Source organism: Madurella fahalii (genome assembly GCF_045866475.1).
Source record: "Madurella fahalii IFM 68171 DNA, scaffold_4, whole genome shotgun sequence".
NCBI classification, from domain to species: domain Eukaryota; kingdom Fungi; phylum Ascomycota; class Sordariomycetes; order Sordariales; genus Madurella; species Madurella fahalii.
The window spans coordinates 3,823,343-3,844,055 of NW_027263974.1; the positions used below are offsets into that span (position 1 = coordinate 3,823,343).

At 51.6% G+C, this 20,713-nt stretch overlaps 5 protein-coding genes across 5 annotated transcripts; 3 read left to right on the plus strand and 2 right to left on the minus strand.

Annotated features, from left to right (window-relative positions):
* Nucleotides 1-445: 445 nt before the first annotated feature.
* On the minus strand, nucleotides 446-2,587 carry MFIFM68171_08117 (Tetracycline efflux protein; the record flags this gene model as incomplete). The annotated part of the gene is made up of 3 exons (XM_071063537.1): nucleotides 446-1,107; nucleotides 1,162-2,088; nucleotides 2,236-2,587. The coding sequence occupies 3 exons, from the start codon at nucleotides 2,585-2,587 to the stop codon at nucleotides 446-448; spliced, it is 1,941 nt and encodes a 646-aa protein (XP_070919638.1).
* Nucleotides 2,588-3,413: 826 nt separating this feature from the next.
* TPS1 (Trehalose-6-P synthase/phosphatase complex synthase subunit) lies at nucleotides 3,414-5,117 on the minus strand (the record flags this gene model as incomplete). Its single annotated transcript, XM_071063538.1, has 3 exons — nucleotides 3,414-4,317; nucleotides 4,370-4,742; nucleotides 4,811-5,117. 3 exons carry the CDS (start codon nucleotides 5,115-5,117, stop codon nucleotides 3,414-3,416), a joined length of 1,584 nt encoding a protein of 527 aa, XP_070919639.1.
* A 2,549-nt stretch (nucleotides 5,118-7,666) lies between these two features.
* MFIFM68171_08119 (Trichothecene C-15 hydroxylase) lies at nucleotides 7,667-9,472 on the plus strand (the record flags this gene model as incomplete). The annotated part of the gene is made up of 5 exons (XM_071063539.1): nucleotides 7,667-7,720; nucleotides 7,819-8,369; nucleotides 8,448-8,715; nucleotides 8,771-9,085; nucleotides 9,146-9,472. 5 exons carry the CDS (start codon nucleotides 7,667-7,669, stop codon nucleotides 9,470-9,472), a joined length of 1,515 nt encoding a protein of 504 aa, XP_070919640.1.
* Nucleotides 9,473-10,627: 1,155 nt separating this feature from the next.
* On the plus strand, nucleotides 10,628-15,927 carry MFIFM68171_08120 (uncharacterized protein; the record flags this gene model as incomplete). Its single annotated transcript, XM_071063540.1, has 6 exons — nucleotides 10,628-10,682; nucleotides 10,744-11,158; nucleotides 11,371-11,903; nucleotides 11,969-13,587; nucleotides 14,057-14,206; nucleotides 15,127-15,927. The coding sequence occupies 6 exons, from the start codon at nucleotides 10,628-10,630 to the stop codon at nucleotides 15,925-15,927; spliced, it is 3,573 nt and encodes a 1,190-aa protein (XP_070919641.1).
* A 30-nt stretch (nucleotides 15,928-15,957) lies between these two features.
* On the plus strand, nucleotides 15,958-17,478 carry MFIFM68171_08121 (Isoflavone reductase IRL; the record flags this gene model as incomplete). The annotated part of the gene is made up of 7 exons (XM_071063541.1): nucleotides 15,958-15,988; nucleotides 16,209-16,247; nucleotides 16,307-16,377; nucleotides 16,439-16,471; nucleotides 16,750-16,803; nucleotides 16,868-17,156; nucleotides 17,237-17,478. 7 exons carry the CDS (start codon nucleotides 15,958-15,960, stop codon nucleotides 17,476-17,478), a joined length of 759 nt encoding a protein of 252 aa, XP_070919642.1.
* Between the last annotated feature and the right edge of the window lie 3,235 nt (nucleotides 17,479-20,713).

Below are 20,713 nucleotides of genomic sequence, written 5' to 3' on the forward strand. Positions count from 1 at the left end.
CGAGTTTGGTATTACAGTAGGATGTCGGTTCTTAATTATTACATGTGTCCTAGCTATTACTGGGGTTCTAACCGTCGCTACTAACGAACTTGCTAGTGTTTCTCTAATTACGTTGCCTAGTACTGGTTACTTATACCTATAGTGTACGTAGCTTGGCTGCCTTTGTTGGCCCACTGGGAGCAGAAGTACCATTATAGGCACCCTGCGACTTAGCTGTTACCTAGTGCCACTTTAGGGACTCGGCCGAGTTCCTAGAGCGGTGTTCGAGGAAGTCAAATGGACAGTCAAGGATAGAAGTACCTGCCATTGCGATACGGAAGAGGATTGAACGACAGTATGGTGTAGAGAGAGGGTGGCTCAATAGCAGGCTGGCGTATATTAGGTTTCTGTCCGTAGTAGCGTAGAGATGATCTTTGTAACTTCTTCTCTTTTATATACTCTAGTGCTATACACTCAAAGTCATCCTACCGTAGACGCCTCTTGGGTACCTCGCTCGGTCAATATCTGCCTCGGCCACCAGCAAAGTCGGGGCAACAGCCCCGAGGGGAACATCACTGTTATCATCGTTAGACCTCCCATCCTCCACCCTTGCCATCGTCACTCTCTCAAGGCCTTTGCCCCTGACGAGACTCCAAATCCACGCGCCATGAACAACTTCATGACTGCCATCCTTTCGGATCCAAACATTCCCTAGGAGTGTCGTGACCAACACGCCCGCCCACAGGATCGGAATCATCGCTATAAACGCCCAGACGATTCCAGTCCTCGGATCCTCGTGGTTCGGCCCACTCTTGTTGTTGAACACGGTAGACATAATCGTCAATGCGATTGTTCCACCAAAGGGGACGGCGAACGAGACCAGACAGCTGATGGGTGCTGTCATGCCGGGGAAATAGGCCAGGCCATGAAGCGAGCCCGGGTTGGTGTTCATGCCCACACCATAGCCAGCGAGCGCCATCATACCGTAAATGAGGGGTGTGTTGTCGGATTGGCAGGCCCACGGTAACACCGTAATGCCGACCGCCGAGCTAACGCTTCCGATGAGCAAAGCCGGGAGAGTCTGCCGCGGCCAGACGTTGATGAAGAACATGGCCATGTATACGCCACCTGTAACTAAATCAGCACAGCTCTGAGCCAGCGAGACAAATCTCCGAAACTTACCGCCCAGTCCAGGAAGAAAGAACAGCAGCGCCAGTCCAGCCCTGCTCGCGCTGTGGCCCTGCACCAGAGTGAAGTACAAGTCCATAAAGTACATCACCGAAAACATCGCCACCCCGATGGCGAAGTTGATGAGGAACAGCAACCCAATGTCCCTCTGCATCAGCAACCGCCAGGGCATCATGGCCTTTTGTCTCGGAAACACCCTTGCCATTGCCCGCCCAGGCGCCATCGCCCATTCATACACCAGCCACGCAACCGTCAGCACACCCCCGACCACCAACGACACCAGCACAGCAATCGAGTCCCAGGGAAACACCGCCCCTCCCCAGGTAAAAGCCAGCACCAGCAACCCCAGCCCGAAAAGGAACAGGACTTGCCCGCCATAGTCCACCGTCCCCAGCCTCGCCCAGAACCTCCCCGTCCTCGTCACCCCTCTCCCCGGCCCATATAACCCCTCATCCACCTCCTGCGCGGGCACCAGCTCCCCCCTCAACAACCACGCCACCAGCCCGATCGCGATCACACCAACAGGCAGGTTAACAGCAAAGCACCACCGCCAGCTGACCTGGGTGAGGTATCCGCCGACGACGGGGCCGATGCTGAAGCTGACGGCCGAGAGCAGAGCGAAGACGGACCAGTTCTTGGCGTAGTCGGCGAGGGAGACGCGGTCGGCGAGGACGGTGCGGACGCAGATGTTGATGCCGGCGGCGCCGACGCCCTGCAGGGCGCGGCCGAGCAGGAGGAGGGCGAAGGCGGTGGGGGCGGGCGCGGCGGTGCACAGCGCCGACCCGAGCGTGATGGTGACCAGGGCCGTCTGCAGCGCCGCGTGGCGGCCGAAGACGTCGGCGAGCTGGGCGAAGACGGGCAGGAAGGCGGCCGAGGTGAGGTTGAAGGCCGTGATGATCCAGTTCAGTTGGTGTCGTTCGTCTGTGCGGGGGGGAATCCCGAGTTGTTAGTGGGGTTGGGCTCTAGAATTTAATTTTTATTTTTTTATTTTTTTCAAGTCTTCCCTTTTTCCTTTTTTTTTTTCTTTTTTTTTCTTAATGGAGGGAGGGATGATGATGGGAGACATACCAAAATCATCGGCAATAAATTTGACTGCTGAGGCGATAATGGTTGTGTCGAGGGCTTGGAGGGTGTAAGGCGCGAAGAGACCGAGGATGATTTTGAGGCGGTATTTGCGACGGCGCTTCTTTTCGGCTCGCTCTTCTTGGGTTTCCTTTGGTGTTGCGTCTTTTGCCTTGGAAGAGTTGTCCGGGATTCGCGGCGCCGAGAGGGAGGGACTCGTCAGAGCAGTCGTATCGTCGAACCTGGCCGCACCCTGGCTGTGAGCTCCCCCGGGACTGGTTGGGAGCTGTTGCTGGGCTGCTTTTCTCTCTTGATATCCTCTGTACTGCGTTTTCGCGTATCGAACGGCCAGATACATGGTGATGTCCGTCTATTTCGACTGTGGTCAAATTATGCCGGGTGGTTACCTAGTGAGTGTCGGTCTGGCTACGATCGAGTCGTTGGCGGGTGGGAAGTCCTTATTTATTTACGCCATCTTGCTACACCATGGTTTGGAATATGATCTTCCCCATGGTTGGCCTACCCCTAGGCGAGGCAGAGTACCTACCCTGTAATGATCCCCCTGGGCATTGAACAGCCACGTTCAAAGCCGAAGTCCCCTTAGACGTGGCACGGCGTTCCATGATTGGCTTCCGAGACGATCGCGGCAATGGCCTTGTGGGGCCGATCCGACGGACCCGATCGGATTCCTCGCATTCGGATTCTTGGCGCCAAGTCCGGCTGGGACGTGATGTCAGGATCCGGGGGCACCGCTTCATGCCGGTCGTCGATGTAGTGTAGCTGTGGGTGAACCCGAGGGATGCGACCCGGAGGAAGATGTGAGGCCTCGCTTTTCGCCCGTTGCTACCTTGCTCGTTAACACCGGAGACTCAGCCACGGAAGGCAATCGGGGGACTTGCCGGTGCCAAAGTGTAATATCTTTGGACCGCATCTAAAATACAACAACGCCTTTACACCATGCATATATGTCTATCGTTGAGAGAAGGAATGATGAAAGATACAGCACACTGACATAAGCAGCAACACCTCCGAATAGATGTTAACTCCGCTAAAGCGGAGATCTATTCACGATTGAGCCGCAGCGGGAGAGACCCCGTGATGATCCATTTTCTCCAGCCTTCATAACTTCAGAAATCCACGATAAGTACCGGGAACCACGTCCTCAACGGAAGCATCCCCGCCCATCACTCCGGTTCCTTATTATCACCCGCAACACCAGCAACAACGTCCTGTGCTCCCTGAATAGCCCTGTTCGCTGCGCCCGCGACACCCTCAGCCGCATCCCGCAGCGCCAGCTTGGCCGACTTTTCAGGTTTCCCCTCCTCAGCCGCACTGATGCGCGTCAGTTCAGTAACGAAGCTCTGTCCCCACCAGGCGCTTGTGTACTTGAACACATAGCGCTCCAGCTTGCGAAAGTTTGCCTCGCGCTGCTCGGGCGACATGGTGACAGCGTCATGGATGGCGTTGGCTAGTTCCTCGGTGTTCCATGGGTTGACGATGAGGCTGCCGTTGAGGCTCTGGGCTGCACCGGTGAACTCGGACAGGATCATCACGCCGTGACGCTCGCGCTGCGTGGCAATGTATTCGTACGAAACTAGGTTCATGCCGTCCCGCGTCGAGCTGACCAGACACACATCGCTGACGGCATAGAGAGCCGTGAGCTCGTCAAAGCTGACTGACTGGTGGAGGAAGTGGATTGGCATGAACTCGATGGTGCCGAATTTGCCGTTGATGCGGCCAACTAGCTCGTTGACCACGGCGCGCAGGTTTTGGTATTCCTCGACATCTTGCCGGCTAGGAACCGCGACCTGTACCAGGACAATCTTGCCGATCCACTCGGGGTGCTCGGTGAGGAAAACCTCAAGCGCGTGGAGCTTCTGCGGGACGCCCTTGATGTAGTCAAGCCGGTCGACGCCAACGATCAGCTTGACGCCTTCGAACTTGCGCTTCAGCGCCGCAATTCGGTTCTGGACGCTCGGCTTTTTCAGGCCCTCAACGAACTTTTCCGGATCAATGCCGATGGGGAAGGCGCCGACAGTAACGAACCTGCCATTCCACTCGACACCATTCGGGGTTGTTGGAGTTGAACTGGCTCAGTGAGTTTTCGAGGTCCCACGCGGCGGAGTAAGGGGGTGCTTACAGTATTCTCGAGCAACTGCTTAGGAAGTGCCTCGCATAGTCATATGTATGGAAACCGATCAGGTCGCAGTCCAGGACACCTAGCAACAGCTGTTCTCTAACAGGCAGAATGCGGTAGATCTCGCTGCTGGGGAAGGGCGTGTGCAGGAAGAAGCCAATCTTGACATTCCTCTTGGAATCCCCGATCTCCTCGCGCAACATCTCCGGCAGTAGCATCAGGTGGTAATCATGGACCCAGATCAGATCGCCGTCTTGTACATCCTGAAGCACGGTCTTGGCGAACAGCCGATTGACCTCGCGGTAAGCAGTCCAGGCGGACTCATCGAAAGTGATCTCGCCGGGGTGGTAATGGAACAGTGGCCATAAAATCGAATCTGACAGAGACGGATCGATGGTTAGGGGAATGAACAACGAATTGGTACGGATTGGTAGCGCGACTCACTCGCAAAGCCGTTGTAGTGGCGATCGGCCAATTCATCATCGACAAAAACGGGAATAGCATTGTACTTTTCCTTCAGTTGCTGCCGCATCGGCCCTGCCTCAGCCTCGGGAACCTCCAGGCCGGGCCAGCCATACCATTGGAAGCTTGTGGTTTTAGACAGCCCGCTCAGGCCGGTAACGAGACCACCGGACGACATGGAGAAGGTATATTGGCCATCTTCAGAGCGCTTGATGGTGATGGGCAGACGATTGGAGATCAGGAGTAGCCTGCCTGGGGAGGCGCCTTGGTTTTCGACAACGCCAGGCATTGTGACTTTGTTGCTGTGGTAAATTGGCGGTGCTGGAGACGGTAAAGGTAAAGCGCTCGGCGTACGGTGCTGTGCTGGCTCTGTTTCCGGTGTCTCCGGGCGAATTACTCGGTCGGTCGGCGTCGGGCTCCCAAGGATTGCGGCAGGTGTAACACGGAGCGTTTAACGATTGCAGGCTATCCGTATCGCTGGCTGTCCAGTCGCCGTGTGTCGTGCGGGAGATGAATCGTTATGGTGGTGACGTTATGGCCGGCAAGTTGGCAGTGCAAGCTTGGAAGTCAGGCGGGGCAGCGGGCAGCGGGCAGCTGAGGGCGGGGTAGCAGCTGTCAATGAACCAAAGACCCAGCCCTGCAATTGAGTCCTCTAGCTGCTCTCTGGGAAGATCAATGAAAATGGATATTCTGTTCAGTCGTGTTGGCTAAGAAAGACAAGAGATGGAGATATGCCGGGCCCTTCTGAGGTGTATAAGAAGAAGTTGACGACACAAATGGGAGCTACTTGCACCCAACGACGTAATTCCGGTCGCGATTTCACTAGGATGCCAGGTGCGGGACGGTGCTCTCTTCCTTGTTGCAGCTTGGCGAATCGCATCGAAACTGCGCGATAAATTCCCGGCAACACCCCACCTGTTTACCAACAAATGCTTTTTGACCTTAAAGCCATTGCTGGGCTGACGATTTCACCAACCCGAGAACGCCCATTCCGACCCGTTGCATCGGACGGGAACGCAAATGGCGCATCATGCGAGCTGCGTGGTGGCATGCATGACGGTGCCAGACGGAACTCGAGTGGCTTAACGGCCTTTTTGTCCCCTCCCTTCTTAGTCTTGTTCGGACTTTCTTGTCCATCGGCGCGACCTGCTTCTGGTTTGTCAGAAGCCCCGGTCGAATCTCGGGCGACTTGTCTGGAGGCCGTCTTGGCAGAACAACGGTCGATGCTAGGCATCAGATGCCAGAGACCAAAGTACTGTCGCTTTGGTGGAAGGTCCATTCAAGATGCGCTGATTTAATCGTATATTCTGCCGTTCAGTTTAGCCGTCCAGGCAACCTCGTCTGCGAGTCATTGCAGCCCAATCAACCAGGCACAAGCCTCCCTTGTTGTCTCTTGTTGGATATCCGCCGCTGCCCGGACCGAGAAGCCAGCAGCCTTGCGGGCTCTGGCGCCCCACACTCAAAATCGAACCCGATTCACGGCACCCCTTGGCTCTTGGCGGCAATCAATGATGTGAAAAAAAAAAAAAAAAAAAAAAAAAAAAGTCTCCTTTTGTCTCCGCCTTTCTCTGCAGTCCCCTCGGAATACATTACGAAGCATGCCATGAGCTGACGGAAGGTGGCGCGAATACAGAAAGGTCTCTAACATGACGCATTATAAAATCATCGGCTCTAGCGACGTCTCAAGAGAGAAAGCTCAAGTTAAAGTTCCCGATAATACGTGTTGGTCAAGATGATCGCTCGCCACCGACGATTGGTTATGAGCCATGTGTGGTCATCGGGAGCATACCTGCTCTCACTTCCACCCATGCATATCATAGTAACCCCACCCGCTATTTTCTAACGTGTCTATCTTCTTTCAGCGATGCTTCTTCTTCGTCTTCAATGGCTTGCTGCGGTCTCTAATTATCGTGACGGCGACCGTCGGCACTAATCAGACACCGTCACTTTACTCTAAAGATTCTACTAGATCTAATAGTTGCGGGCCCGTTGTGGTTTTCGGCGGGAGGCCCTTCATGCATTTAGTCGACACTATATAAAACCCCTATTCTTCCTTCTCTTTTATTACCCAGCTGCCACTTCCACAACTTTCTACTTCGCAAGGTCCCGGCCTCCTCTTCTGAGCTGATTATATGCAGCGACAGCTTGCCGTTCTTGCTCACACGAGGGTCTCAGATCCAGCTAGACTCCGGATTACAGGTCCACCAGCAATTAGGAGTATGCTAATACGATCTGCAGAAGATCGAAGGAGCCGCGGTCTCGGATCGCTATCCTCCACTAATCAACTCTCGGTCCTGTGCTACGAATCCGGCCAGTCTTGGCGGCATGGCCAAACCCTCGGCTACGGGCAGAAACTGGAAAGTAGTGGTTTGGCTAGTCCGACCGGGCACCTCGGCCATCGCATACTCTTCTGTCAGATTACAATGTTTGGCGGCGGATTATACGTAGAGTGGTGTTAAACCGTCCTGAGGAATCAGATCTAGTCTCCTTTGGTTCTCAAGATCCAAGTGGGCGCTGTGGGGTACCCTATTAACGCCGCTATTGACCCCCATCGCTATCGCTATCGCTATCGGTAATGATGTGTTGCGATAGGTTAACCGAGGTCGGGCAATATGGAATCCAACGGTTCAACCACTGACAACACAATGACGCCTATCCCTTCTCGTACTCGTAACCGCAAAGTGTATGCGTATCAAGATTTCGGGAGGGTCAAACGACCAGTGCAAAATGGTCCGAGGCTAGGTACAAAATACGACGCTGCATCAAAAACTTAAAACCGTCAGGTGCCCGCCCATCCTCTAGCTTCTGCTATTTGCGACTGCATCACATGCCGCCAACATGGCGCTCTTAAGCCTCAGCCTAGTGCAAATCTTCAGCCTCAGCTTTACGTCGGTATGATTGCCCCACGGAAAGGGAAAAAAAAAAAATGAAAAATTTACACTTTTCCCAATCACTAGCAAGAAGACCCTCTGGTAACACAATCGCTGCAGCTCATTTTGTACATCGCCGGCTATGTCCTCTACAACCTCTTCTTCCACCCCCTGCGCCGCTTCCCGGGGCCGCTGTTCATGCGCGCCACGCGATGGGGCTACTTGGTACGACTCATGGGCGGCACCCTGCCCTTCGACATGCTGGACCTGCACAAGCGCTACGGCCCCGTCGTGCGCGTGGCGCCCAACGAGCTGGCCTTCTCGGACCCCCAGGCGTGGAAGGACATCATGGGCCACCGCGGCGGCGGCAGCGTCGCCGGCGAGGCCGTCGAGATGGAGAAGTCGCTCACCTTCTACAAGCCCGTCGACGACATGCCCACCGACATCGTCAACGCCGGGCGCGAGGAGCATGCGCTGCTGAGGAGGACCATGGCCCACGGGTTCAGCGACCGCAGCATGAGGGAGCAGCAGCCGTTGATCAAGGGGTACATTGACTTGTTGATACGGAAGTTGAGGGAGAAGGGCGAGGCGGGAAAGAAGGCGGTGGATTTGGCGGCTTGGTATAATTATACCACGTTTGATGTTATTGGGGATTTGGCGTTTGGGGAGAGGTAGGTTTTGGTTTGGCCGGCCCTGTTCGAGTTAGGAGTTTGGCGCCGTAATCTCTCGTACTGACTGACGGCGGGCAGCTTTGGTTGTCTCGACAACTCCGACTACCATCCCTGGGTCAAGGCCATATTCGAAGTTGCTCGCGCCGGCACCATCTTTCAGAGCGTCGCGCACTATCCGATTCTGATGAAGCTGCTTCTGGCTGTCATCCCCAAGAAATTCATGGAGGAGCGCGAGCAGCACATGGAAATGACAATGGTCAAACTGCGGAGGCGTATGGAGGCTGCCAAGGCCGGAAAGGAACGTGCTGATCTGGTTGAGGGAATGTTAAAACGGGCAGACGAATGGGTAAGTATGGCCACTTTGATACGACGCAGGCGAAACCCATGCTGACACGAACTAGGGGCTCACGCTCGAGAAGCTCCAAGCGAACAGCGCCATTCTTATCATCGGCGGATCCGAGACAACGGCCACACTCTTGTCGGGAGTCACGTTTTATCTCCTGACAAATAAGGAAGCGATGAAGAAGCTCACGGCCGAGATTCGTGGAGCGTTCAAATCCGAGGACGAGATTGACTTCACCAGCGTCAGCACGCTGCCATATCTTCTGGCATGCCTGGACGAGGCGCTGCGGATGTACCCGCCGGTACCAACGGGACTGCCACGTGTTGTGCCGAGAGGTGGCGCGAATATTGCTGGGAGCTACGTTCCTGAAAAAGTGAGTTTGAAAAGTCTAAACGCAGTAGATAGGGCTCGACAACTGACACGTCTGCTGCAGACGGTCGTGGCCATTCATCAATGGGCCATGTACCATAACGATGAGCACTTCAAGGACCCTTTTGTGTTCCACCCCGAGCGATGGCTCGGCGATCCCGCTTTCGCCGACGACCACAAGGAGGCATTCCAACCCTTCCACCTCGGGGCGCGGAATTGTCTAGGCAGGAATCTTGCTTACATTGAGATGCGGCTTATTCTGACTCGGGTGCTGTGGAACTTTGACCTGAATATTGCTGAGGACAGCTTGGATTGGGTTAGCGAACAACGGATTTACAACCTGTGGGAAAAGGGCAAGCTGAACGTGTATTTGACGCCCGTGGCCCGGTAGACCATAGCGTCTTACACATAGAAGCTGTGAAACCGGGTAAGGACGAAACCTTGAACGGAGCAGATACATAAGCCTTCGAATCTGGTACTTGGCTTGTCGGCAGTATTCAAGTTGCATTGCGACGGATGTGGAAGATTCTCCGCCGCGGCTACCTCAGCATCTATCCCCACAATCAGCTTGGGCCATTCTACACCTTTGAGTTTAATCTGACATGCACAAAATGGTGCTACCGCCTCTTGCCACAACCTAGCCCCTTCCTCATCCCTATAGCGCTCTCCGTGCAATAGGGTGGGGAAGAACATAGTACTTGTTGGCCAGTCTTTGACAATGCATCCCCCGCCCCTAGCTGCCTCAAATATGTCAATCCACAGGAAGGTATAGAGAGCCGCATGGGGTTTCCAGCCGGTGTTTCTCAGCCCCGAATGATTGATGTTTGAGTCTGAGAATTTGGCGGCAAGAGGACCCGGCCGATGTTCGACATCCAACTCGTAATTGCACAACGCCCTACCAAGGAGCTAGGATTAGTTTGTGAAAGGTACCTTAGGCATAATAGCCGGTGTGACAGTTGACCACGGGCAGTGAGGTGCATGAGCTGCTGTCCCCAACGATGGACGCATATGAGGCGAACGCCTAAGCGGCCCATTCAAATGGGAATGTAGCCGGTGTCAGATAAACACAGGAGAATATTGATGGGTTTGGATGTAGACGCCAAGTAACCTTTTGCACCGATCACCGCTGGTTAGCAGGCGTGACGAGACGTCGTTCGATTTCCACCACTGGCGGGAGAAATAGTCAACTGGACGGCTACAGGAAAAGAAGCGTGGCGAGAAGTTTGGATATGGTTGGGTCTTTCGGTTTTCGATGTTAGCAGCGACAGCAGAGCGCGATCATTTCGTGTTTGCATAGGGTAAGCATTCCAGCGCATCACACAGGGCTGCGGCGGTAAGAATCTGCGACCACCAATTATGGCCAGCGGAATAATGCCTCCTATCATTCGGAGGCACAGCTCAGCCTCCTGCTGCCCAAACGGACCAGAACTGAAAAAGAGCAGCCCACAACGCCAGTCAGACCCTTCCGCCTTCGAAGATCCTGCCATCAGACCCTGAACCGCACATTGACTCTATCTATTCCGGTACTGGGAAGGAATCAAACAAGATGGCCGGCAGCGGATCCACGGCTCGCAGCCCAAGCGACGCCATCCCAATCGATGGTAAGGAACCTAATGCTCCCGTGAAAACTACAATCAAACCCCTAACATTCACGGCCGACAGAGTCGATTGAGGAGATTCTAGATCAGGCTTTCGACCAGATCTTGGATGTGATGGCCCGGACTTGTCTAAAAAATTCTTCATCCATATTCTTCGTTATGTATGCTCACGATAACGATCAATTGCCTGACTACCCTGCGGGTGCTGCAATCGTTGAGCGATTCATCAACTGGTTCAAGAAGCTTTTTCTGGACGTGGACTCGGACAGATCACCCCATTGGTGGGGTTTAAGCTGGGGCGCCGAGGTAGGTGGTGTTAGCAACGACATTCTCATCAGTCAGATGTGTCTGCTGCCAGCACAATGGGGCATCCAGCACGTCGACTGGGCCCTTGTCTTTGGATCCGAACTTCTTGGCAAGTACATCCAAGACGAGCAAGACTGTCCCTCCGAAGCCGGCAAGACGTACACCCAACCATTGTTCGCAAATGCAAGGAACTTGACGATTCCTTTTGAGTTGCCGGTTGCCAGCACCCATCTAGAAGCGCCGTCTACGAGGCAATTTTGGGCATCCGAAAATGATTCTCTGCAAAGATGGACGACAAGTTCCATCATGTCCTGACGGAGCTCGCCCTGTTAGAGTTTAGGAAGTACACTTAAACATCGCAACACATCGTCCCTATTATTCTCAGCGGACACTACACCAAGTCTCTCCCAAATTTCATTGTTTCGGACAAAACCCTTCTTCGGATCGAAGCCGACCGCCATGACCTTTACGAGACCTTCTTCAGGATCCTCTTGCAGTTCGAGGCCATTGAGGGCGACAGGCATCTCATCGAAGCGTTCAAGGACTGCTTTAAAGAATGTAAAAAGGCACTGTTGAACTCCAGAGATAGTCAGGAACGGACTCGTCTCTATTGCTGGGCTATTATTCTAAAAACACTTCAAGCGTTATACTCGTCGGCCGCGTATCAGAAGTTGGAGAGGCATATCACTGTCCCCGAGATCAGGAGACTCCTCAACGTCCACTACCTATTAGATCAGTCGGACATCAGGCGAGTTTCAGGTGATCTGTTCCCCCAAAACTCGAAAGATATCGATCTCGTCGTTTCTGGCCAGCAATCCCGAACGGTTGTCGCGATACACGAGCTGTTTAAGCCGCGAAAATCCAGAACGGACAATGAACATGGGCCCATGTTAAACCCTAAGCGGATCCTCATTCAAGGTTCGCCCGGCGTCGGCAAGTCCACTCTGACCAGACGAATCGCCTTCGCGTATAGCTGGGACAAGACACTCCTCGGGAAACACGACTTGGTGATCCGCCTGCCGATCTTCAACAACTTCTGTTTGACGAGTTCTTCAAGCTCCAGCTCAAAGGCCGCCAGTTCGCTGAAAAGCTCAAAGATTTGATCTTGGATCTGATATCTTGCAGCAAGATCCTCCTCATCCTGGACGGCTTGGGCGAGATGCGAACATCAGGAACCGATAAGAACAATCTGTTTTCCAAGTTGGTCAATCAAGAGATTGCTGTTATAACGTCGAGGCCGAGTGCTTCTCAGATGTTAGCCATAGAGAACATTGATCTTCAACTCGATGCTATCGGACTTAGCATGGATAGCATTTGGGATTATTTGAACAATAGGGAGATCATCCGGTCCGAGGCTACTGCCGCAACCATTCGACAGGCAATCATGAATGGCTATATATCCTTGGAAATGGCACGAGTACCCATCCGCCTTGACATGCTGTGCTACAGCTGGGATGAGCTCGAGAGACAGCGAGAGGTAACATCACCGCATACCGATGGCGAGGGCTGGGCAGAACCGCCGACAGTGACCGAGATCTACCGAACAATCACGCAGAAGCTTTGGAAGAAGGACATTCCAAGTCTTGGCAAGTGGGACAGCGGCCGACCAGTCGACGAATACGTCATCAGGTCAATCCGGAACCCCCGACGCCTCGAGCGAGTCGTCCACGCCGAAGTCCGCCTGCGAGGGAAGCTAGCAGTGATGCTGTCAGCCCGTGGCCATGTACAATTTACCGACGCCGATGTTGACACCGCTATAGAGGAATTAGAATCCACATGCGGACCACTACCACTCAACCTGGAGAGCAACTTATCGAGATTGTCCTTTCTCCACCAGGAATCCCACAATAGCTATCAGCCGTCGTACAGCTTCATCCATCTCACCTTCCAGGAGTTCTTCACCGCTCATTATCTAGTCCAGGATCCTGCTGTCCTGGAGGAGCAAATCCGTACGCACAAGTACAGCCGGCACTACGAGTTTATTTGGCAGTTTGTTGCGGGCCTATTACCTTCTGAGCATACCGGCATCGATTACTTCTTCGACCTACTCGAGCGCGAGCCCCAGGATTTGGTCGGAGTCCGGCAATCACGGCTATTGGCCTGTTGCTTTAGCGAAGGGGGGACTCGTCTCAGCCAACCTCGGCAATCACACATCCGCTCGAGGCTTTTGGACGTTTTCCGCTTCGAACAGCGCCCGGAGTGGCAGTATAGGGGCCCCTTGTTCAACTATATGCCATTCTCCGAGGCGATCCTGCAGCCGGACCCAGATCAGCCTTGGTCTACCATTTGGCGAATAATAGAGTTTGCCTTGGGCATGAGAGCTCCGGAACGATTTTCGTGGCGGTTCCAACTTTCCGTTCTGGAGTATATTGAGAGTCTGGGCATTGAGGCTAATACATTTATCCCCTTCTTTTATTGTTCAGCTTTAGCCCCACAAACATACCAACGCCTTCTGGGCTACTGGCAGAGTGACAAGGACGGCACACTCCGGCGTTTTGCGTTGGCGGTCTTGACTACGAATACCCATTTGCTACCAGAAACCGTGGTCGACATGATCCTCGTCAATTTTGAGTCGGAGCTCGCTGCCGGTGACCGCGGAGAAGTGATTTTAACCCACTTTCGGTCTTTCGCGACCTCTCATAGCGCTCCCCTTTCTCCAGCCACCGTCCAGAGCTTATTGCGTATCCTTCACTTGGAACCAGGGTGGGAGGCAGAGACGTATGGGCCTAGACCCACAACTTCCTATGCCATCGTATGCCGTGCCGCCGCTTCGCTTTTAGCCCGGTAATCGAAACTCCCCCGGGATGTCTCAAATGCGCTTCTCGAGTTTGCTCTTAGCCGGAGCAACCTAGACGCTCTGAAGACCTGGGTCCGCCAGGCAAGGTTGGATTCTGAGACAACTCGAAAGCTGCAAGACCATCTCATAGCGATACGACACAAGCAGGGGGCTGATACGGATGTTACTCTCGCAACACTGGATATTTGGGCACCGCTGCCGCACTCCACGAGGAAGTGTTGACGGGGCTCTGCGCACAGTTTGACGATGACGAGGTACTTCCCACAAACCCCAGGAGCGGGCGCGGACCTTGCAAAGTCTTGGGTCTAAGATGACGCTCCAGTGCCAGGCACTCGTTGCACAGTTGCTAAGCCATAAGAATAAGCATGTGAGATTCTCTGCGGCGAGGCTACTGAGTAAGCAGTCCGCTTTGCACGAGGATAGCGTGCGTTTGGCAATGCTGCAAGCGTCCGAAGTTCATCCCTGGGTTGTTGTGGCTGCACTGAGAAACAAGCCAGGAGGTCGTCGCCTGGCTGTAATCAACAGCAATCCCGTTCACTGGCTAACAGCATGCAATAGGTATTTTACAGAGTTTCTGTCATCGGTAATGATTAACAAGCCAGGAGAATGTTGGTTTGAACGAGTGAAGGTTTGGATGGACTCGGACGGGTAATGGTTCTAGGTAATCTAGATGCGTCCGGCAACGCTTATTGCACCTAATATATAGAAGATCCACTCGATGTGTGAGTCGTTGAGCTTTGCGCAATGTTGTACTTGGACTTCCAGAGACCAGAACCTTGTTGGGGAGGGAGCCAATTGAGTGACCACCGTCGGGAGTTAAGAGCCACGTGATCAATCAGGTGACTGAGTTTTACCGAGTGCTCCGTCGGACTTCCTGCCAAGGTGCATCTTGGGGGAGCTTATAGGATCCACGAGATCATTGTTTGCTAATCCAAGCAGGAAGCTGCGTGGTCAAGTTCGTGAGAGGAAATGGCATCTGTACCGCCGAACGCGCCGCAGCTAACGCTGGGACGGAAACTGCGGTCCGCCTGTGACGCGTGCGGATTGTCCAAAGTCAAATGCGACCGTGGTCAACCCAGATGCGGTCGCTGCGTCCAACTCGGTATCGACTGCAAATACAGCATCTCGTGCAGGTACGGTAGACCACCGGTTGGGAGAAGGAAGTATGGCCAGCCCAGGGGGGCGTGGAACCTTTCTCCATCGCTCGAAGCGAATCATGAAACCCCATTATCCCGGTTACCGGCCGAAGGCAACGTGGCTCTCGGTGAATTTCGGCATGCCCATAGTCAAGCACTATGCGCCGGGGGCGAGAATTCACAGTCCCGAGTCGCCACTGACAGCCAGTTCGAAAACGTCCAGTGGCATTATGATCCGCCAAGATCGAGCCTATCCTCCGTTCTGCTTCCTGAATACTTGCCCCAGCTCGATACCCCAAACTCTTGGACTTACCTAGATCCCACTGCACGTGTGGATGCCCAACTAGATGCTGTTGAAGAAAGCCAAAATTCTCACAGCTGCGCCCGGGAGTCATACGGTATACTCAAGGATCTCATTTGTCCGGCTCCGGATCTTCATGCCCCTGACGCCAACTCCGTTACGGTTACAGCCCCGCTGGATCGAGTCCTTCAGTTCAACAAGAAAGCTATAGACCGTCTCAGTGGCCTTCTGCAATGTCCATCCTCCAAGCCGGGACATAGGGTCCTGGTTCATGCAGCCATCATCTCTCGCATCTTAATCTGGTATCAGCAGGCAGCTGGGTGGACAAGCAGCATCGCCCCGCTGACAGCGTCCGTGGCTGTCGGTCAGCTGGATGCCTCGACCGATATCGTCCCTTCCCATCTTTCATCTTCAAGCCCCGATATCGCGGCCAACCTGCTGTCACTGCCTCAAACTACCGGTTTCGTTGTTAGTGACGTGCCGGCTACCCTAGGAAAATTCAGCATCAACGACCAGAAGATGCAGGCCACGATCCGAAGCCACCTCGTTCTAGGCGAGCTGAGTAATGTCTCAAGTCTCATTGAGCTGTTCGGTTCCAGCGGCGTGGCTGGGCTCAATACCTCTCTTGCGGCATGGCTTCGGAGCGAGTACGATAGGACTATTAGCGCCCTCAAAACTGGGTTAAACGAAGATGTTGAGTCTACGTAACACATTAACGGTTTGCTTATCGGCAGGAACATGCTTATCCTACTCCCAATCTCTGATTTGCGTGTGGACCCCATAGACCAAATTTCCCGAGCTACCACTTTCGGGAACCGAACCTGGAACCCTGTTGGTCAATTCGCTTACGTTTGTTGAGAATATCCCCAAGAACACAGGGAAACTCTTACAAGTATCCGAAGAATTCACCATACGACGGATATATAAGAAATCATAAGATTATCTCAATACTTATGATCTTGATCCTCTTTATCTTTCTTATTTTGCAGTCATAATAGTCAAGATCTCTATCGCTGGCGGCTCAGGTGGTAAGATATCAATTCTAACAGAAGGGTCGGGGACGGTTACTAACAACTACTCTCTACAGAAGTTGCTCGGGAAGTCATTAGCGTCCTGGTTGCTGCCAACAAGCATGACATCACCATATTAAGCCGAAAAGTAGGCATCCCATTCCCGGCTCGGCCGCTGGAACTAAGCTTCACTCCTAACACAAATGCAGGACATCAGCACCCTTAACAGCGAATTTCATAGAGTAACGTGGCGCCGCGTCGACTATAAAGACGTAGACGAGCTGGTCCAAGCTCTACACGGCGTTGATGTTGCCTTGTCGTTCATCCAACTCTTGCAAGACCCCGAAAACAAAGCGCAAAAGAACCTAATCGAACGCCGCTGTCCTTACCGGCGTGAAACGCTTCGCACCTAGCGAGTGAGCTGGGTAAGAGGGATACACTCCTTCGCAGCGCCATTATAATCGTTCCAAGAGAGCAAGCTGACAGAAAGGCCGGCCGTCATGCGCCAATGTCCTAGTAGGCGGGCAAAGACGAAACCAAAGATTACTTGAAACGCGTCAATGAGAACGGAAAGGTGAGCCCCTAGATCGTTGCCGTCCTGCTTCCAACCACTTGGTCTCTGAAACATTACAACACAGGTCCTCGAGTATTGTCTATTCCAGCCGGGCTTGTTCGTAAACTACCTCGCAACCCCTCACAAGACCGCTGAATACGTGACGCCCCTAAATACCTTTGTCGACTTGCAGAACCGGCATGCCATCGTCGTCAACGGGCACAATCCGATCGTAACTTTTACCACGGTTCAGGACATGGCCGCTGTTGTAGCTCGAGCGGTTGACTTTGAAGGCGTGTGGCCAGTTGTCGGAGGCATTAGGGGCAATCATCTTGCCGTCTCCGAGATCATTAAGATTGGCGAGTCGATCCGAGGTACGTTGGTGCCCGAACCACTGCGGACCAAACAAAGATCCGAAACTGATCGCTATTAATTGCTGACTTTGGGGTCGTAGGCGGCCCGTTCTCGGTGGACGCGGTCAAATTGGAAGACCTCGAAGCCGGAAAGCTCACAGTGCCCTCAACGATAAAGGCGCGCCATTCTAGCGTCATGGGAATGTCGGAGGAGCAGGTAGAGGCCATGGCGAAAAGCGTCCTCGTCGGTGTGCTTCTCAGCAGCGCCAAGAGGGCCTGGGAGGTCTCGGATGAGTCTCTATATAAGAGACTACAGGACTGGAAAAAAAACAACGGTTCGTAGGATGGTTGATTTGGCTGTAAAACAGGGTCTTCCTTAACTAATTGTTAGTGTTTTTGTGTTTTTACGGGCTATAAACTGTCAGATCGAAAATTGGGGATTGCTGTGAGAAAAGGAGAGTGAAAGGATGATTCGCATTGAAGGAGCGGCGTCTGCGCAGCTATCGCTTCTAAGGAGGTGGTAGGTGACAGTGTTGAACTCTGAACGTTCCAAAACTTCCGGCGAAGCCGGTAATTTATAGGCCCCTGACCCTGGCAGTGCCCCGCCTGCACCTGACACCCTCCTGCACCTGACATAAACCCCTAACAGCTTAACAGGATTTAGTCAATTGCTGTTATAAATTTTCATTGGCCTAAAAAGTCTTGGCTGCCGATCCCACTTACGAGCCCCATATTCAATTTTTACGGGCTATTCCTCTCCTCCCAACTCTCTTAATTCTACAGTTCAGAAAAGCTCTCCAAAATGCCTCAGAAAAGCTCTTCAAAATGCCTCCACGTCGTCGTCAACGTACCTCCCAAGATCATTTTTGCAGTGGCTGTTGTGTATACCACCCTCTTACGGAGTTTCGAACTCGGTCGAATGGTGCACTGTATGCAACGTGTATACGTTGTTCTGGGACCCGTATACGCGCTGCATCACGCCGTCGAGCTGTAGCAAACCTTGCAGCACCTGCAGAAGCGGCTATAACGGTACCTGCACGACACCTTGCTATAGGTGAACCTCTTGGTTGGCTTCCTTTAACGGGTGTTGAATCTGTTATACCTTATAATCTCGGTTCTCAAACTGTTGAATGTACTGAGTGTGGTGCTTTATACTGGTTAGATGAGTGTCTTACGGTATATGTTGCCCCTGTATTCTTCTCTGTTAAATATACTAACAGGTCTATAGAACTCAACACCTGCAAACCTAAAGTTTAGGTCCTGTTGCTTGCAAGGCGATATTACCTTTCCTACTTGGTAGCCGTTGCCTCCTTTTCTCCTCTACTTATTAACCGATAACAGGTCCTATGCATCTATCTTTCGAGACAATTTATAGCGGTATAATAATGCCTTTGCTTTTACTTCCATCTCTGCAAGTCAGACTATATATAGGATTATAGGTAGCGGCCCAATGGACTACCAAATCTATAGTACCCTGTATCATCTATAGGGTCCGCTAGAACCTATCTTAGGTTAACCTCTGTAGTTTGCGTAACTCTATGTAACGAGAGTCTCCAGACGAAGGTCAGGAGGACCCGCCGAATGATGCTAGATGATATCACGATACAGGATAGATAAGAACCCCGTGAGGGAACTCTCTCACGCGGGGTACTTCTGATCTGCAAGGATCAGTCTCTGTGTAGTCAATGACAATAGGAGGCTGTTCGTGAAGCTATCGCCTACTGATCGAACCCTTTTCGGTACTGAGACATTGTAGTCTATCTCCCTCAACGTGTTCCCAGAACAACCCCCTTTACAATTCTGATCCTTCTATTCTACCGTTGGCCGAGATGGTACCTACGATGAGTACCTCCTGTGAGCTGGGAGCAGAGTCGAGTCCAGGGGAAAATACCCCCCAATTACCCACAAATCCTATGCGCCTTTATCGGTCGGAATTACTAGGATTTCGACCTCGTATATCTTCGCATACCCTTTCGGACTCCCGGGTTCCGCGTCAAGCTCCTTACTATGATAACCTGTTGGAATCAACCCGTCTTCGGATATAGTAACTGGAAGCGCTAAAACAACTGCGAGAATAAGAAGAGGGTTTGCTTCGGAAGCTAGGCATCTTACTAGGCGAATCCTTACCGAAATGTAGGCGATATCGTTTTCCTTCAGCAGGTTCTAGTGACTATAATGAGGACCGAAAGGCGATTAAGGTGAAGTATCTAATTTAGTTCCCCGACAATACTACCTATCGATGCCGTTTAGAATAGCTCTAAGATCTATAGTAAGTATTTATAGGAGACCTGAAACGGTTTAAAACGAGTATAAACTGGATCCTTTTCGCTTTAGATTAAATGGAAGAATGTCTTCGTAATCGATAGTACAGTTATTGTAATAATCTTCTAACAGATATACGATAAGAGGCCGAAAACGACTAGAAAACATTTGAAGATTGGATATTGAACTGTATTCGAGATCTTGTAGATTAAGAATCTACTGTTATAAAGTAGCTTAATGATATTAAGTAACGAGAAAACTAGTCTCCCTTAGACTTTTATTAGTACTTAGAATCCCTTAAGGCCTAATTCCCAAAGTAGGACGAAAAGGTTTATACTCTTATCTTTTATATAAAGCTTTCATCTATAATTAGCAACTATATCGACTTATATATTTATAATAAGCTAGAGATTCGGGAAGAGATAGTTAAATTCGCTATTTAAATTTAATATAGTTTCTAGTACTGAAAACCTTAGGAAGCCCCTAAGTATTCGTCCTGAAATCCTTCTTACTCTTCTCCTTTATTACATTCTTCCCTAACCTATAAATCGTTATTTTATCCTCGAAGAGCATTATCATCCCGTTATCACTAACGAAATATATAGTCAATAATACTATATACGAAACCTAACGACTACCCTATATCAACCCTATCTCATTTCAATTAGCTAAACTCTATAAATAGTTAGAGAAACCCTTTAACTTATTTTATTTATAATAGTAATACCCATTTTACTAATAACTGCCTACAAAAGGGAGTATCAGTGAATAAAGCTACTAGGTACCCCAGTTGCCGAGGTAGGGGATTACGCCTAAATCGGCAGAGAAATAGCAGATACCGGCGGATATAAACCCCGATTATATCGGTAAAGACGATATACCAGGGGTTCCAGTCAAAGAACGAATATATACTTCCGTAACCTTATTGAACTATACCCCTCAATCTATTATAGTCGATCTCGATACTAAAGTAGAGATTGATATTATTAGTCTAGAGTTCGTAAAGTAGAGGAAACTCCGATAGATCGGGATACAATCACCCCGTATTCGGTTTATAGACCATTATATCGTTAAAGCATTTAGTATTTATAAAGTTCCCTTAGAACTAACAGACTGCCAAGGAATCACTAAAAGAATATATATTTCTTATACCGCTATCAATCACCCCCTTATCATAAACGATTCCCCTATTCTTCTTAGGATACTAAGTTTAATATCCTATAAGATCTTATTATACCTAGAAAGGAATTTATAGTAGTTTATAACGGAATCGGAGTATATTCGGATTGAAAACCCGAAGAAATTCTTAAAAATAT